Genomic DNA, 16,864 nt, shown 5'->3' on the forward strand with positions numbered 1-16,864 from the left:
ATCCATGTCCCTACAAAGGACACAAACTCATCCTTTTTTATGGCTGCATAGTATTCCATGGTGTATATGTGCCACATTTTCTTAATCCAGTCTGTCACTGATGGACATTTGGGTTGATTCCAAGTCTTTGCTATTGTGAATAGTGCCGCAATAAACATACGTGTGCATGTGTCTTTTTTTTTTTTTTTTTTTTTTTTGAGACGGAGTCTCGCTCTGTCGCCCAGGCTGGAGTGCAGTGGCCGGATCTCAGCTCAGTGCAAGCTCTGCCTCCCAGGTTTACGCCATTCTCCTGCCTCAGCCTCCCAAGTAGCTGGAGCCACAGAAGCCCGCCACCTCGCCTGGCTAGTTTTTTGTATTTTTTAGTAGAGACGGGGTTTCACTGTGTTAGCCAGGATGGTCTCGATCTCCTGACCTCGTGATCCGCCCGTCTCGGCCTCCCAAAGTGCTGGGATTACAGGCTTGAGCCACCACGCCCGGCCGCATGTGTCTTTATAGCAGCATGACTTATAATCCTTTGGATATATCCCCAGTAATGGGATGGCTGGGTCAAATGGTATTTCTAGTTCTACATCCTTGAGGAATAGCCACACTGTTTTCCACAGTGTTTGAACTAGTTTACAGTCTCACCAACAGTGTAAAAGTGTTCCTATTTCTCCACATCCTCTCCAGCACCTGTTGTTTCCTGATTTTTTAATGATTGCCATTCTAACTGGTGTGAGATGGTATCTCATTGTGGTTTTGATTTGCATTTCTCTGATGGCGAGTGATGATGAGCATTTTTTCATGTGTCTGTTGGCTGTATGAATGTCTTCTTTTGAGAAGTGTCTGTTCATATCCTTTGCCCACTTTTTGATGGGGTTGTTTGTTTTTTTCTTGTAAATTTGATTGAGTTCTTTATAGGTTCTGTATATTAGCCCTTTGTCAGATGAGTAGATTGCAAAAAATTTCTCCCATTCTGTAGGTTGCCTGTTCACTCTGATGGTAGTTTCTTTTGCTGTGCAGAAGCTCTTTAGTTTAATTAGATCCCATTTGTCAATTTTGGCTTTTGTTGCTGTTGCTTTTGGTGTTTTAGACATGAAGTCCTTGCCGTGCCTATGTCCTCAATGGTTTTCTTCTAGGGTTTTTATGGTTTTAGGCCTAACATTTAAGTCTCTAGTCCATCTTGAATTAATTTTCGTATAAGGAGTAAGGAAAGGATCCAGTTTCAGCTTTCTACTTATGGCTAGCCAATTTTCCCAGCACCATTTATTAAATAGGGAATCCTTTCCCCTTTTCTTGTTTTTGTCAGGTTTGTCAAAGATCAGATGGCTGTAGATGTGTGGTATTATTTCTGAGGGCACTGTTCTGTTCCATTGTTCTATATCTCTGTTTTGGTACCAGTACCATGCTGTTTTGGTTACTGTAGCCTTGTAGTATAGTTTGAAGTCAGGTAGCGTGATGCCTCCAGCTTTGTTCTTTTGGCATAGGATTTTCTTGGCAAAGTGGGCTCTTTTTTGGTTCCATATGAACTTTAAAGCAGTTTTTTCCAATTCTGTGAAGAAAGTCACTGGTAGCTTAATGGGGATGGCATTGAATCTATAAATAACCTTGGGCAGTATGGCCATTTTCACAATATTGATTCTTCCTATCCATGAGCATGGTATGTTCTTCCATTTGTTAGTGTCCTCTTTTATTTCACTGAGCAGTGGTTTGTAGTTCTCCTTGAAGAGGTCCTTTACATCCCTTGTAAGTTGGATTCCTAGGTATTTTACTCTCTTTGAAGCTATTGTGAATGGGAGTTCATTCATGATTTGGCTCTCTGTTTGTCCCTAACAGCCAAATTGCTCTGGTTCCATGACAGAGAAAGTGGGAGGGGCCATCTGAGAGGGCATTTCTTCTATAAGAAAATATTGTTATCAGTCCCAAAGGAAATTATTTTAAATAAGACCAGTTATTTGTACGAATCCTACAAATTCAACTCATTACCTAGATTAGAAAGCCACCTTCTGCCTGCAGACCAGGAAGAATCTATGCATGTATCAGCCAGGCATATAACCTGGGTTGTAGTCATCTAGGCATTAATTATTTGGTATCTGAGAGATCAAAATTAGTGCCTGGTAGAGAGCTGTGAAGATAGAAGACAGGCAATAGATGATGCCTGCTGGTAAACAGCCTCAATAGTGAACTGAAAAACTCTGGGGGGGGGGCACAACTCGAAGTCTGTCTCACTGTTTTTCCTTTTTCTAGATCACTCCACATCCCCACCTTGCCACCGACATCCACTTTCTTCGTACAGTCAGAGCCTTCATTTCTTATTTTTGTTTTCTTGAAGTCTCTTCCTATGGCTGCCATCTGCCCTGAAACTATTAATGTGTGAAACCCTCCAATCACTTATTCTAGAGTGACAAATATGTCCAGTGGGGAAGAAACACTTGGGTAGCTGAAGATATCTCCCCTCACAGCTTTACTTCCTTATAGAGAAGAATTTAGAATTTGAACATCTCAAGAGTCTACTGATTAGCAAAATTACAAGCACATTCCTAGATAAAGACTGTATAGTATGAGTACAAAGAACAGATCTAATGTTTTACCTAGATCAAAAAATATTATGCTACATATTAGGTCATTTATGTAATAAATGCTTTTCTGAACATTTTCTAAAGCTAAACGTGTACAATTAAATTATTTCCCCTTAGCAAGAAGCCATTTTTAAAGTTGTTTTGCATTGATTCCTGGTAAATATACATTTGCAGTGTCTCCTCATCTTGAGCTTTCAAGTTTCCTCCCCTTGCTCAGCTTTTAGATCACATAGTTAACCTGAAGGATGCTTGTCCACACTAAAAGAGATGGCATTTGGGAAGAACTGTTTTCTAATGGACACAAATATTCTATTAATCTATGAATATGTGGCACATTATATACTTTTAGACAGCATTCCTATGTATTAGCAGGCAAAGACATAGGCCACTTCACTTCTCAGGGCTGGATCATTTCTCTCCCACACAGTGATGTGATTCTGAGGTCACTCCCTCTTCCTAGTGTGTTTGAACTGAGTCAACAATTATGTTGGTTATGGTTATTAAACCATATCAACAAGGATGGATGGTCACAGCATGGCTGGGATTACATTTACCTCAACTCTCCCCATTTTGTGAAGTCAGAAATTCCTCCTCTAGATATACATTGGATAGAAGGCTGATTCCCACCAGCTATCTAGAAATGAGCCTTGGCCTTATTTTCCTCTTAAAGTGGGCTTATTACATGTGAACCAATGGTAAGCTTCCCTTGTATTAGAAAAATACCTGGAAAGCCATTACTCTTCAAAAGAAACTATCTTGTTACTTACGGTTACAGACAAGTAATGGGAAACCCAATAAGAAAGTAAAATGGTAGTCTTGGAATATATTCAGTAGGCATTTCCATTGAGGGTTATGACAGACAATGATGAAGGCAAATCCGTGACCAACAGAATGCAAGATACAGTGAAGGAGGACATGGGGTTTTGAATGAGGGGTACCTGCCACCTAAAATGCATTCAGTAAATACTTACAGACTGAATAAATAAATAAATGGGCTGGGTGCAGTGGCTCATGCCTGCAATCCTAGCACTTTGGGAGGCCGAGATGGGAGGATTGCTTGAGGCCAGGAGTTTGAGCCTGGTCAACATAGCACAACCCATCTCTATTTTCTTTTTTTTTTTTTTTTTTTTTTTGAGACGGAGTCTCGCTCTGTCGCCCAGGCTGGAGTGCAGTGGCCGGATCTCAGCTCACTGCAAGCTCTGCCTCCCGGGTTCACGCCATTCTCCTGCCTCAGCCTCCCGAGTAGCTGGGACTACAGGCGCCCGCCAACACGCCCGGCTAATTTTTTTTTGTATTTTAGTAGAGACAGGGTTTCACCGTGTTAGCCAGGATGGTCTCGATCTCCTGACCTCGTGATCCGCCCGTCTCGGCCTCCCAAAGTGCTGGGATTACAGGCGTGAGCCACCGCGCCCGGCCCCCCATCTCTATTTTCATAAGACTTTTTTTTAAATAAATGAAAGATAGTTAAGGGTTTTTAAAAATTATTATACCTACATTATTAGAACAAGGCCTTTACTGTCCTTGGAGGTGTGCATTTCCAGACCCCTTACTTAAGAGCCCCTGGAATGTGGTTCTGCTTGACAGAGTTCAGCGTTAGCACTTGGATACCAGAGGCAGCACCACAGTCAAGCTGCCAGGCCAGAGAATGTTTCCTTTCCAAACTCAGCTGCTCTCTTGCACTTATTCTGATTGAGTGGTGATAGAAAAGTGCAGTTGTTACTAAAACACCTTTTTGCCTGGATATTCTGCAATTCATGGTCATGCTTAGCTTCTTTTATCCAATTAGCTACTTCAGCTTCTTTTTTCGCAGTAGCGAACAGATTTAGCCAGAGAAACATAGCAGCTCCTACAATGCCTAATGCCAAAGTTATCAGGTTCACTTTAATACAATTACAGATCAGATTTAAAGAGACAAAGGTACATTCTCAGAAACACTTTGTGAATGTTTGGCTTCCTGCATCCTCATAGCTAATGTTTAAACAGGCTTTGACTGGAAAATCAATTGTTCCTCTGTACAGGAGTTTAAGATCAGGTTTTCAAATGCCAAAATCTGCTGCTCTGAACTTTAAAAAGAAAAGAATAAAAGAAGGAGGTATAGTTGGCCACTTGTTCAATCCATGATTCACTGCAGACACTGTCAACAAAGCAATAACAAAGTGAAATTAAATATTTGAAAAATCATCTTCCACTCTCCCATTATCCTGGGTGACCTTAACTCCCACAGCTTTAGCTCTCTTGCATATTGATGATTTACAAATGTACAGTACTAGGAACATGTCTAAACCGTACTTCAAACCATATATTTCACAGTATATTGGACATTTCCACCTAGAAGTCCCATGGAACCACAAAGTCAGTATGTCCAAAACAGGGTTTATCTGCTCCTCTCCAAAGCTGGTCCCCCTTCTGGGAACCACTGCCCAGTCAATCAAGCTCAATGCCTGGGACCATCCATATCCATGATTCTGTCCATCTCAATTCATGACTAAGACCGTATTTCTCTCTTTGAAACTCCTTTGATATCCATAGCTTTCTTTTTATTTTATGGCCTCTTCCACTGTTCTGGCAAAACTCTCTCAAACTATTCTGTCTAGGAGTGCTGCCTTATAGCCGTGGAGTTTGTATGCTGCACAAAGGCACATGGCTGAGTGGGATGAATGGAGGCAGAAACCAATCCACTCTTACCCCTTAAGCCTTTTACTCTGACAGAGCTGTGCCCCTTTAGAGGACGCCCGTTTCCAATCCAAGGAAAGTTACCTGAACTTGCGGGCTAGCTGAGGCCCTGTGCCTGTCTTTAATGCACCTTTCACTCTGTAGCCATGACCCTGTTTAAGACCCTTCAAAGACTCCCATGACCTTTAGGATAAAATTTAGCCCTCATCATATTATAAAAGGGCCTTTGAGATCTGAACTCTGCCTTTCTGTTTACTTTGTCTCTCTCCATCTCCGCATGATCCCTGCCTCTCTCCTTACTGAGCCACTTGCAATCCCACCCCACTTGTATCCCACTCACACTCCTGCCATCACCACCACTGCCACCATACGTGGGTCCCTGCATTTGCACAGGCCGTATCGCCTGCCTGGTAGATGTTTCATCACCTTCATTGCCTGGCTCCATTCAACACGTTCTTTAAGATCCAGTCATCCCACCGTGGCAGGCCTTCCTTAACTCCAGTCTCCAGTCTCAAAAAAAAATGCTCCTCGGTTCTATGTGCAGAATTACTGCTTGCATCTGTCGTAGCTCTTACAGCCTGCACTGTTATTCTCTGTTCACTTGTCTGTCTCCTTTCCTAGAGGCTGAACTCCTTGAGGGTCTTTGTGTCCCACGTGACTAGCATGGGCCTGGCGCAGAGTAGGCATTCAATAGACACTTACTGAGTAAATGAAGACACTAATGTATGAGTGACTCTGTGCCTTCCAGGCACTCATAACGTTAAAGAAGATCAAGTTAGGCTATTTCTGAGGAGTCATAAGTGGGTATGTCAAAGACACTTACTGGCATAATATGTAGCATATTATTTTGAACAAAAGCTAGAAAAAATAATAAAATCACAGGAGAGACCATTTATTCAGACCATAGATCAGCCACTGTGTTAAATGTGTCTTATTCTTGGTCTCTTTAATTATCTCACAACCCACAGCATACATACTTCTCTCCATTTCTGATTTACAGATGGGGATATGGAAAATACGATACATTTGGATTCCTACCCAGCTCAACCCAGGCTCAGTGCCAGGGTATCCCCAGGTGGATAGGCAGTTTTGGGCACTGCTGTGGGGGACCCACCATGCTCAGGGGGTCCTGGTTCAGCCCCCTTCACAGAGTCTTAGGGTCCTCTATGGAAAAGGACAGCAGCAGTCATGAAGCCCAGTGGCTTTCAAACCTTATAGCTCAAGGGGTTTGTGGGGAGCCCGTGGGGGCTACCTCCCGGGGTGAGGAGGAGATTAAGTGGGCAGGGCTCTGCTTCCTCCTCACTCTTTCTCCCTTTTAATCAGATCAACTTGACTGGTATTTATATGATACGCTGGGATTCTGTATAAAATTTTTTCCCTGCTAAAAAGCTTTGAAAACTGCCTTTCTTGTCCACTTTACCTGAATTCCCTCACCACGATTCTCCCTGTCCTCCCCCACCCCACACACTAATGCACTAAGCTTGGGAATGAACGCACACTTTAGGCTCTGAAGTTCTGGAGCTGCCGTCGCTCACGTTTACCCTGGGCCAGAGTGAGCCGGGTCTCAGTGAGACTCCCAGACTAGACACTCAAGAAGGGCATCATTCAGGTCTTATCCTCCTGTTTCAGCAATTTTTATACTGTTCTCAGGAAGCAGAATTAAGACAATCAGTAATGCTGCAGTGGGCTAGCAAGTGAGCCAGCCACTCCAATGACAGAGCGTCCATATGAAAATGTGTTTCAAGCTGCCGGTAATGAACTTTACAACCTGTTTGTAAGAGGAGTTTGTGATGGTCTTTCAAAAGACATGCTAATGAAGTTTGGATGGAAAATATCAGGACATCCACCCCCAAACCGGAAGCTGGTGCTGGTCCAAAGAAGGACTTAAAAGATGTGTGATATCCCGACAGAAGAATTTGATGTTACTAAAATTCCTTCTCAATTTATGTTGAAGGGAGGACTCTGTCACCTGCTTCTTTCAAGCATGAGAAGGGCTTAGCCCTGTTTTATGTTTTTAGAGATGGGGTTCTCATTCTGCTGCTCAGACTGGAGTGCAGTGGTGCAATTACAGCTCACTGCAGCCTCAAACTCCTGTGCTCAGGAACTCTTCTCGCCTCAGCCTCTCAAGTAGCTAGGACTGCAAGTGTGTGCCTCCACTCTGGGCTAATTTTAAACAATTTTGTAGAAATGGGATCTTGATATGTTGCTTAGGCTGGTCTCAAACTCTTGGTCTCAGTGATTTTTCCTCCTCATCCTCTGGAGTAGATGGGATTACAGGCTCAAGTCACTGCTCCTGGCCTTAACTCCATTTTAATTAATTCCTCATAGACACAGGGGGGCAACTACAGTTTGTTTTTTAAACTACTTTTCATTATCTTAATTTTACAAAAGCAGGATTGTCTAAAATTGATTACTTGGTCACATATTCTTACATTTTAATTTGTGCTTTATCTAAAATACTGAATCTGAAACCAGATATTTTCCATCTCTCTTTTCTTTCAAAAATATAATTTATTTTAAAATCTAAATCAAACAAACATTGGTCTTTGACTTATCAATTGGCCTTCATTATTACTAACGAAGTAATATTGTCCAGCCTTGCATGCTGAGAGAAAATTAGAATATAAATGGGTTAAAAGTCAGTGCATGTCATTTTCTTGGTCCAGAATCTTTTATAGTGTATTAAAAATTTTTTTAATTTTTAATTTTTGTGGGTATATAGTAGGTGTATATATTTATAGGGCAGGGTCCAGAATCGTTAAAACCACTGGAATATTCTGAGATTGGGTTGCCTATCAAAATATATATGCATCACCAATGCAATAGGCCAAGACAATTGCTTGGAGAAGGCATTTTAACTTGTATTAGCTATGGTGGCAGTAGAATGGAAAGAAAAAAATGGGAAAGGGCTAGAGAATTAAGCACAACGTCTTTGCAAGCTTGTTTCTGACTATTTTAATGAGGGAATGAAAATTTCACATCTCAATGTGAGATTAGCTCTGCTCTCTCTACTCCCTTTGCATGTGGTACTTTTTCAGCTTGAACGGAGATAAAGCACCTCCTTTTGAGAGATGAGAAGAAATCATTCTAAGTGAGGTATGCCTTGCTGCCTCTGCCTTGGGAAAACACCTAGGTCGTTTTATTTCTATTTAGCAGGCATCCTGAAAGGATACATATATTGCCTCAATAGACCGGAAGCATGGAAGAGCCGTGGAAGTGTTTGTTTCCATTTACAAACATTCTGACTTACAAAAATAACAGCTTTCTTCACGCTTGCCACTTGGAACATGGCTTCGTATAAAAGAGCGATTCTCTCAGGGGAAGACTTTAACCGTTAACATCTGTTGAGATAAAAGCCATTCAGAGCTAGAGGCCTGGGAAAGGTTTCGTTATATCTATGCAGAAAGAGTGCACAGTGACACTGTCCCACACCCATCCTCCCCACTACATTTCATTTCCTTCTGTCTTGCAGAGTAATTTGCTCAGGTTCCCAAAATGGTCATTAGGATTTAAAATGCAAGAGTAGATGGTTGCAGCCTGCTTTGCTTGGTTGATTTGAATGCTAGTTCTAAACCCTTCGGGGTCATCAATAAGTTACAGGCAGAGAGAAAGGGTACACTCGTGCTGTTCAGAGAGGCAGTGTCCAACTCACTCCAGCCCAAAGTGTTAGTTCGGTGACATTTGCTGTCAGAGCCCCCATCCTTCCCACTTTGCCAGACCCTCAACATCCCCACTTCCTATTCCCCAAATGCTTTGCAACTGCACAGATGCCTTTGGAATAGGCCCGGAAGCTCATTACGTCTGCACCGAGGCTGCTGTGAATTGGGACTCCAGCTACACAGCCTCCAGGAGCTGTGCTGATTCAGAACACTGCAATTAAAGGTGAAGTGAGAGGCGGTATCAATTTTTGAAAGCACTTTTGTTCCACTTCTCCCACAATTCTCCATCTGCAATCTCTTCCCTAAAACTTCAGAGGTAGGAAAGAGGTGTGGTTAAGCAGGCAGGTTCCCCAGCCAGACTGCCCAGGGTTGGAATCTAAGTCTGTCACCATCACTTCCTTCCTGTGTGCCCTCAGGCTAGTGACTGACCCAACTCTCTGTGCCTTGGTGTTCCCTTCCATGAAACGGGTAGACAGAGTGTACCTGCCTCACGGGTTATCAGGGATTAAATGAGGAAATATACCTAAAGCACTTAGAATGATGCCTAGCACATTGTAAGTGCTCAGTAAGTGTTGGAGGTTCCTGTTTCTTGCCTAGGGAGAACACAGGTCAAGCATCAGCATGTCACAAAGGTGATGCAACACCTTTGTCAGGAGACCACTGTTTGGACACTCTCTTTATGTGCAATATACAGGAACTTTTAACCTATATACCATTCTATAAACCCACAAATCTGCCCTGCTGAAGATTTCTAAGGTACTTGTCTGTAAAGAGAAGACTCCCAACACAAGAAATGCTGTGTGGTAGTTGAACCTCTTTAGGCTGGTTTCCTATCATGCTCAGGAGAAAGCCGGCAGAAACACCGGGGCCCAGGAGAACAGCTGGCCAAACTAAAAAAAAAAAAAAAAAAAAAAGCCCCAAAACCCCCTAAAAGTGAACAAGCCCCCCCTTTTCATACCACCAAAGCCTAACTTTTTTTTTTCCCCAAGTGGAATAAACTTAACAACATAAAGGAAAGCAACACTTCTTTCTGGTGTCCTCTTTAGGTCTGCTTAGCCTCGGAAACACCTTTGTATAGCCTGCAAGAACATTCTGAAAGCAGAATTGAATTCTGAGGAAGAGGCTGTGACTGACAGCATTACCTTTCCTGTTAGAAACCATTCAGGATTGTTCTAGAGCCAACGGACAAGAAATCTGGGGATTCTTCCTCCCACACCATCCCCACCTCTGTGTATTCCTTCTGGATACACAATAATCACATTAGAAGAATTAATATTTAGTAAGAATGATTTTTGTGCCTAGCACTGAGCTGAACATTATAAAAAGCATTATCCTATTCAATGCTCTTTGTGCTGCTTCCAAGAAAGAATGCATGCTGGAAAGAAAAGACCTAAACAGCCCTCTGGTTAGCTTTCCTGGACTCAGAAAGGGTTTATGTGTCTAGCTATTTCAAGTGCTAGACAGCAGTGTGCTCTAGCATCAGGGCTGAGCACAGCTCAAACTATAGAGACTGCATCTAAACAGCTTGTTAATTTACAGTTCTCAAAAGTGGTGAGGTAAGAACAAGTCTATGGCAGAGACCAGTAAGAATTCCAACCAGTACCTGGTGGGAAGTCCTTTCACTTATTCATTCATTCATTTGTGACATACATGCTGAGTGCCTGTTATGTGCCAAGCACTCTTCTAGGCCTAGGGATATAGCAACGAACAAAGCCATTCTTGATCCTTATGGAACTGTTCACATCCTAGGGGTGTTCACCAGAGTAAACTAAAAAATTATAATGTGATACAAGATACAATAAGACACAAATAAAACCGTAAGGGGAGAGTGGCGAGGATCCTTTTTTAGATGGGGCAAACCTCTGAGGTGGTGATGTTCGAGCAGCTCCTGTTGGGGATGACACAAAGGAGAATACCATGCGGCTATGTAGCAGAAGCACTCGGCAGAGGCCACAGCAAGTGCAAAGGCCCTGAGGCAGGATGGCAGTTGGCCACTGAGTAGGAGTAGAATCAGCCAAGTTGTGACTGGCAGGAAGGGAAATCAGAGAGGCTGCCAGAGTCACGTGATTCAGAGCTTTACAGGTCAGCAGCAATCGTTCCAGACACTGAGCCCCTAGTAGACTTGGGCTCTTAACACATTTTATTTTTCATAAAACCCCCTTTAAGTAGGTCATATAACTTCTTTTTAACAGTACCTGAAGCTACCCCCACTGAATGGTAGAGATCTCCTGGGGTTCCAGAGCATCTGAGTTCATCAAGGGTGATGGTCTCTCCCAGCTGGCTGTTAACCAGCACTCTCTTTTTCTCTCTCTCTCCATCACCTGGGACATATTCCTAGAGCAGAGAAATCTATTTTTAAGTGCAATGAGATATTTATTGACTGGCTTCATTGTCTCAAAATACTGGCCTCAGCCTTTCCTTATGTCTGGGCAAATTCTGACACCAAACGGTTGTTTTCTGCAGCTAGGCCGTAACATACATCCTACAATGACTTTCTTACAAAAAGTGATAAAAACAACTTAAAGCACAGCTGTACTAACAGAAAAAAAATGAATAATAATTTAGCAATAGATCAATAGCCCATCATCTCTGGCTGTCTTTCTTTCCTCAGTCTATGACATGGAGTTAATTTGTGTGAAACATGCAGGTATTAGACTAGTTACTAGAGAGCTCTGGGATTGTTTCCCAAATGAAATAACATCATAAATAATTCTAAAAATACAATAAAAATAGATTAACAGACTGAAAAATGCAGTGAAAACTCTTAGGGTCCATATTAAAAGGGAAAACATAATATAAATTGAACTTAATTCCCTACATTTTGATTCTCTGTAGTCAAAAGTGATATGAAGATGCCCTCATTTTAGCTATAGATGGTCCTATAAATAGGACATGGTAAAATACGTTTAAGATGAGAGTGATTCAATCTATCCAAAAGAACCAAGGGGTTTGCTTTTGGAGGGCATGCCTGGACTTCCTACTGAGCCTTGTCCTGCATAGAAAGTAATAGAAATTCATTTTCTAAATCTGGTGTTGGCTACCACTGCAGATTCCCATTAGAAAGTTACTGCTTGGTTAATCCAATCATAATTTATTTTACTGCCAACGATTATAATCTAGAGCTAATCTGATTAGTACTAATATCCTGAGATCAGCAGGACAGTTTTCTGTTCCTTACTAGTTGTATTTGTTTTGTTTTTATTTTTGTTTAAGGTGGAGTCTCGTTCTATCACCCAGGCTAGAGTGCAGTGGCATGATCTTGGCTCACTGCAACCTCTGCCTCCTGGGTTCAAGCAATTCTCCTGCCTCAGCCTCCCGAATAGCTGAGACTACAGTCGCCCGCCACCATGCCCGGCTAATTTTTTGTATTTTTAGTAGAGATGGGATTTCAATGTGTTAGCCAGGATGATCTCGATCTCCTGACCTTGTGATCCACCCGCCTCGGCCTCCCAAAGTGCTAGGATTACAGGTGTGAGGCACCACGCCTGGCCAATTGCATTAGTTTTTAGGGCCGTCATAACAAAGTACCACAGACTTAATGGCGTAAACAACGGAAGTGTATTGGCTCACAGTTCTGGAGGCTAGCAGTCAGAGGTGTGTTCTGAGGGCTGTGAGGGAGAATTTGTTCCGTGCCTCTGTCCTGGCTTCTGATGATTTGCTGGTAATCTTTGGCATCCCTTGGCTTGTAGATGCACCACTCAGATCTATGCCTTCATGTTCACTTGGCGTTTTCTCTGTGTACATGTCTGTTTATGTCCAAATTTTCCCTTTATATAAGAACACATCCATATAGGGTTCGGGCCCACCCTAGTGACCTCATCTTAACTTGATCATCATCTGCAAAGACCCTATTCCCATATGAGGTCACATTCACAGGCACTGGGGAGTAGGACTTCACCTTCTTCTTGGGAGACACAATTCAACCCATTAGTGTGATGTCAAAGGAGCTTAGTTAAAAACTCTTCCTTTGGGCCCCGCACAGTGGCTCATGCCTGTAATCCCAGCCCTTTGGGAGGCCTAGATGGGTGGATCACCTGAGGTCAGGAGTTTGAGACCTGACCAGCATGCTGAAACCCCGTTTCTACTAAAAATACAAAATTAGCTCGGCATGGTGGTGCGTGCCTATAATCCCAGCTACTTGAGAGGCTGAGGCAAGAGAATCGCTTGAACCTGGGAGGTGAAGGTTACAGTGAGGCAAGATTGTGCCACTGCACTCCAGCCTGGGCAACAAGAGGGAAACTCCATCTCAAAACAAAAGCAAAAACAAACCTCTGTCTTTTTAGGAGCCTGTTGGATACCCTTCAGGATTATGCTTAAGGACAAGAGGATCCTTGTAGTAAACAAATCATCTCTTTATGTAGGCATTACATTTTCAGCCTGAGCCCTCCTTTGTGCATACATGTGTGCATGTGTGCATCTGTGTGTGTGTTTGCTTGATTTCTAGCCAGTGCATCCTTTTTTTTTTCTCTCTCTTTTGAGATGGAGTCTTGCTTTGTCGCCCAGGCTGCAGTGCAGTGGCATAATCTCAACTCACTGCAACATCCGCCTCCCATGTTCAAGCAATTCTTGCACCTCAGCCTCCCAAGTAGCTGGGATTACAGCTTCCACCACCACACCTGGCTAATTTTTGTATTTTTAGTAGAGACAGGGTTTCACCATGTTGGCCAGGCTGGTCTTGAAGTCCTGGCCTCAAGTGATCTGCCTGCCTTGGCTTCCCAAAGTGCTGGGATTATAGGTGTGAGCCATTGCGCCCAGCCCAGCACATCCCATTTAACTAGTCTTTTTCTAACAGGGCAAACCTGGAAATTAGCTATGCCAAAGGACTTCAGAAACTGGCAAGCAAGCTGAGCAAAGCATTACAGAACACGAGAAAAAGGTAAGTATTGTGGCAGAGGTAAGGCAAAATCATCCCTTTTTTTCATTTGTTTTGTTTTCTTTCGAGATAGGGTCTTGCTCTGTTACCTGGGTCAGAATACAGTGGCACAATCACAGCTTACTGCACCCTTAATCCCCCAGGCTCAAGCAATCCTCCCACCCAGCCTCCCGTATAGAGTAGCCGGGAGCATGCCCTGCTAAATTTGTTTTTTGTTGAGACAAGGGCTTACTATGTTGCCCAAGTTGGTCTTGAACTCCTGGGCTCAAGTAATCCTCCTGCTTTGGCCTTCCAAAGTGCTGGGATTACATGTGTGAGCCACCACACCCAGCAAAAGCATTCTTAAATATAGTAAAAAGTGACATATGTTCCACTCCAGCTTCCTCTTCTAAACATGGCAAGTACATCACATCAAGCATGGCTTCCAGTTCTTGGGCACTTAACTGTGTGCATGCACTGTGTTAATGCTTTACTGATACCCCCATTTAATCCTCATAAGAACCCTTGAGAGGTCTTGTTATCCCTGTTTACAGATAAGGACTTGAGACTTGGAAAGTTCAAGATACTTCCCCCAGTCACCCAGATCATGAGTTGCATAGCTGGATTCTTCCTCAGTGTTTATGACTCCTAAGTCCACATTCATAATAGGCCTTGGTAATGACATTTAACTTGGGAAGTGGTGTTGTAAAGTCAGATTGTCTTGGAGTCAGAAAGTATGAATCCTATGTTTTCTTTTTCTTTCTTTTTTTTTTTTTTTGAGACGGGGTCTTGCTCTGTCGCCCAGGCTGGAGTGCAGTGGCTGGATCTCAGCTCACTACAAGCTCCGCCGTCCGGGTTTACGCCATTCTCCTGCCTCAGCCTCCCAAGTAGCTGGGACCACAGGCGCCGGTCACCTCGCCCGGCTAATTTTTTGTATTTTTAATAGAGACGGGGTTTCACCGTGTTAGTCAGGATGGTCTCGATCTCCTGACCTCGTGATCCGCCCGTCTCGGCCTCCCAAAGTGCTGGGATTACAGGCTTGAGCCACCGCGCCCGGCCATGTTTTCTCTACTCTATGACCTTTGACAAGTAACCTGGCCTCTGTGTGCCTTTATTTCTTCCTCTGTTGGAGAGAGTAATAATATTTGCTCTATTGTGTGTGCGTAGGCATATTAAATAAGATCATGTGTGTGACGAGCTTAGCACATTATGTGCTGAAAGGTGTTGGTTCACATTCTTTTCAATACATTGCAGCACTAAGAATGTAGTTTCCTTTATTGGGAGAGAGAAGAAAGATAGTGGTATACCAAAAATAGTTCATTCGTGGTAATTTGCTACAAAGATTCTTGACTAATGCATGCAGACGTGCCCTTGAACTGGCAGTGCCATTGTGGAGGTCTCTCTCTCTTGTTTTTTTTTTTTGTTGAGACGGAGTCTCGCTCTATCTCCCGGGCTGGAGTGCAGTGGCTGGATCTCAGCTCACTGCAAGCTCCGCCGTCCGGGTTTACGCCATTCTCCTGCCTCAGCCTCCCGAGTAGCTGGGACTACAGGCGCCCGCCACCTCGCCCGGCTAGATTTTTGTATTTTTTGGTAGAGACGGGGTTTCACCATGTTAGCCAGGATGGTCTCGATCTCCTGACCTCGTGATCCGCCCGTCTCGGCCTCCCAAAGTGCTGGGATTACAGGCTTGAGCCACCGCGCCCGGCCTGTTTGTATTTTTTTTAGTAGAGACGGGGTTTCACCGTGTTAGCCAGGATAGTCTCGATCTCCTGACCTCGTGGTCCGCGGCCTCGGCCTCCCAAAGTGCTGGGATTACAGGCTTGAGCCACCGCACCTGGCCAGTGGTCTCTTCTGATGATGAAAGAGATAAAGAGGGGAAAGGAAAAAAAGAAGCCTTCTGGAGCTCATATTTCCACTCTTCTTTAGGCATCAGCCATAATAACAAATGGTGACTTTGAAAGTGCTCTTTTAGCTTTATTTTTATTTTTAGGACAGTCTTTTAGTAGACTACAGTAAACCAGTATAGCACAGTGGTTGAGTATAGATAGACTGCCCAGGTTTAAATTCTAACTCTACCACTTACCAGGTGAGTGACCTAGGACAATTTATCTTATCTCTCAAGATCTCTTTAAAATAAAACGAAAGCCTGTCTCTTATGGTTGCTGTGAGAATTAAATGCGGTAATAGAAGAAGTGTGCTTAGCAGAGTACCTGGCAGGGAAGGAAAGCTCTGTGAATGTCCATTATGTTTTTGATTCGAATTGCCTCCTGAGGAATGAGAGGTATAGGGGTGTAGGGGTGAGTGTATTGTGCTGCGGCTGTGGCATCCAGCAGAATACTACCAAAGAGTTGGCAGGTCCAGAATGTTAGGCCAACTGGGAATAGTACAGTATTTAACAGTAAACATTAGTGAAGTTTTATCCATACTCAAATCTGTGTTAGGTACTACAGATATCTTATTACTTCATTACTTCTAATTCTCTTTCTTTCTTTCCTTTCTTTTCCCTCCCTTCCTCCCTCCCTCCCTCCCTCCCTCCCTCCTTTCCATCCTTCCTTCCTTCCTTCTTTCTCTTTCAATTTTTACCCCATCTTTTCCCAGGTGTTGACCAAGTTACTTCTACTTTAAAAGATCAGTTAAGTGAGGGCCAGAGATTCTTCCAAGGTCATGCAGAAAACAAAGGGGGAGCATCTCCATTCAGACACAGGCCCTTCTGAGGCCACATGCTTGGTCCTGTCCTGATACCCAGCTCCTCCAAGGGGCAAATGTCAGATACTCTACCCTAAAATGTGCCTGACTTCATTTTTTAAAAATCAGCTATATTGAGTTTTAATTTACATGCAATAGTAAGCATCCATTTTAAGCATATGATCTGATCAGTTTTGACATATGTAAATACCCTGTGTAGCCACCACTAAAATCAAAAAGTGGACATTTTCATCACACCAAAAGATTTATCATGGCTGTTTGCGCTCCTTCCCACCCAATCCCAAGCAACCACTGATCTGCTTCCTGTCAATATAGATTCATTTAGTGTTTTCTGGAATCTCCTATAATTGTAAGTACATAGCAGGTATGCTCTTGTGCCTAAGCTCGTATCTGGCTTTGGATGCGTAGAAAATCTG

At 43.2% G+C, this 16,864-nt stretch overlaps 1 protein-coding gene across 6 annotated transcripts in view; it reads left to right on the plus strand.

Moving 5' to 3' along the window:
- NOSTRIN (nitric oxide synthase trafficking) overlaps positions 1 to 16,864 on the plus strand; it is a 65,083-nt gene that overhangs the window by 11,243 nt on the left and 36,976 nt on the right. For 5 of the 6 annotated variants that reach the window (XM_026454160.1, XM_026454163.1, XM_026454162.1 and 2 more), the window contains one exon: positions 13,683 to 13,766. In XM_026454160.1, the coding sequence (XP_026309945.1) occupies positions 13,683 to 13,766 (84 nt within the window). Of the gene's footprint in view, positions 1 to 9,055; positions 9,114 to 13,682; positions 13,767 to 16,864 lie in introns of those variants that run through there. The other variant, XM_026454166.1, reaches the window with a different exon arrangement.

Source organism: Piliocolobus tephrosceles, chromosome 11, assembly GCF_002776525.5.
Source record: "Piliocolobus tephrosceles isolate RC106 chromosome 11, ASM277652v3, whole genome shotgun sequence".
In the NCBI taxonomy this organism is placed as follows: domain Eukaryota; kingdom Metazoa; phylum Chordata; class Mammalia; order Primates; family Cercopithecidae; genus Piliocolobus; species Piliocolobus tephrosceles.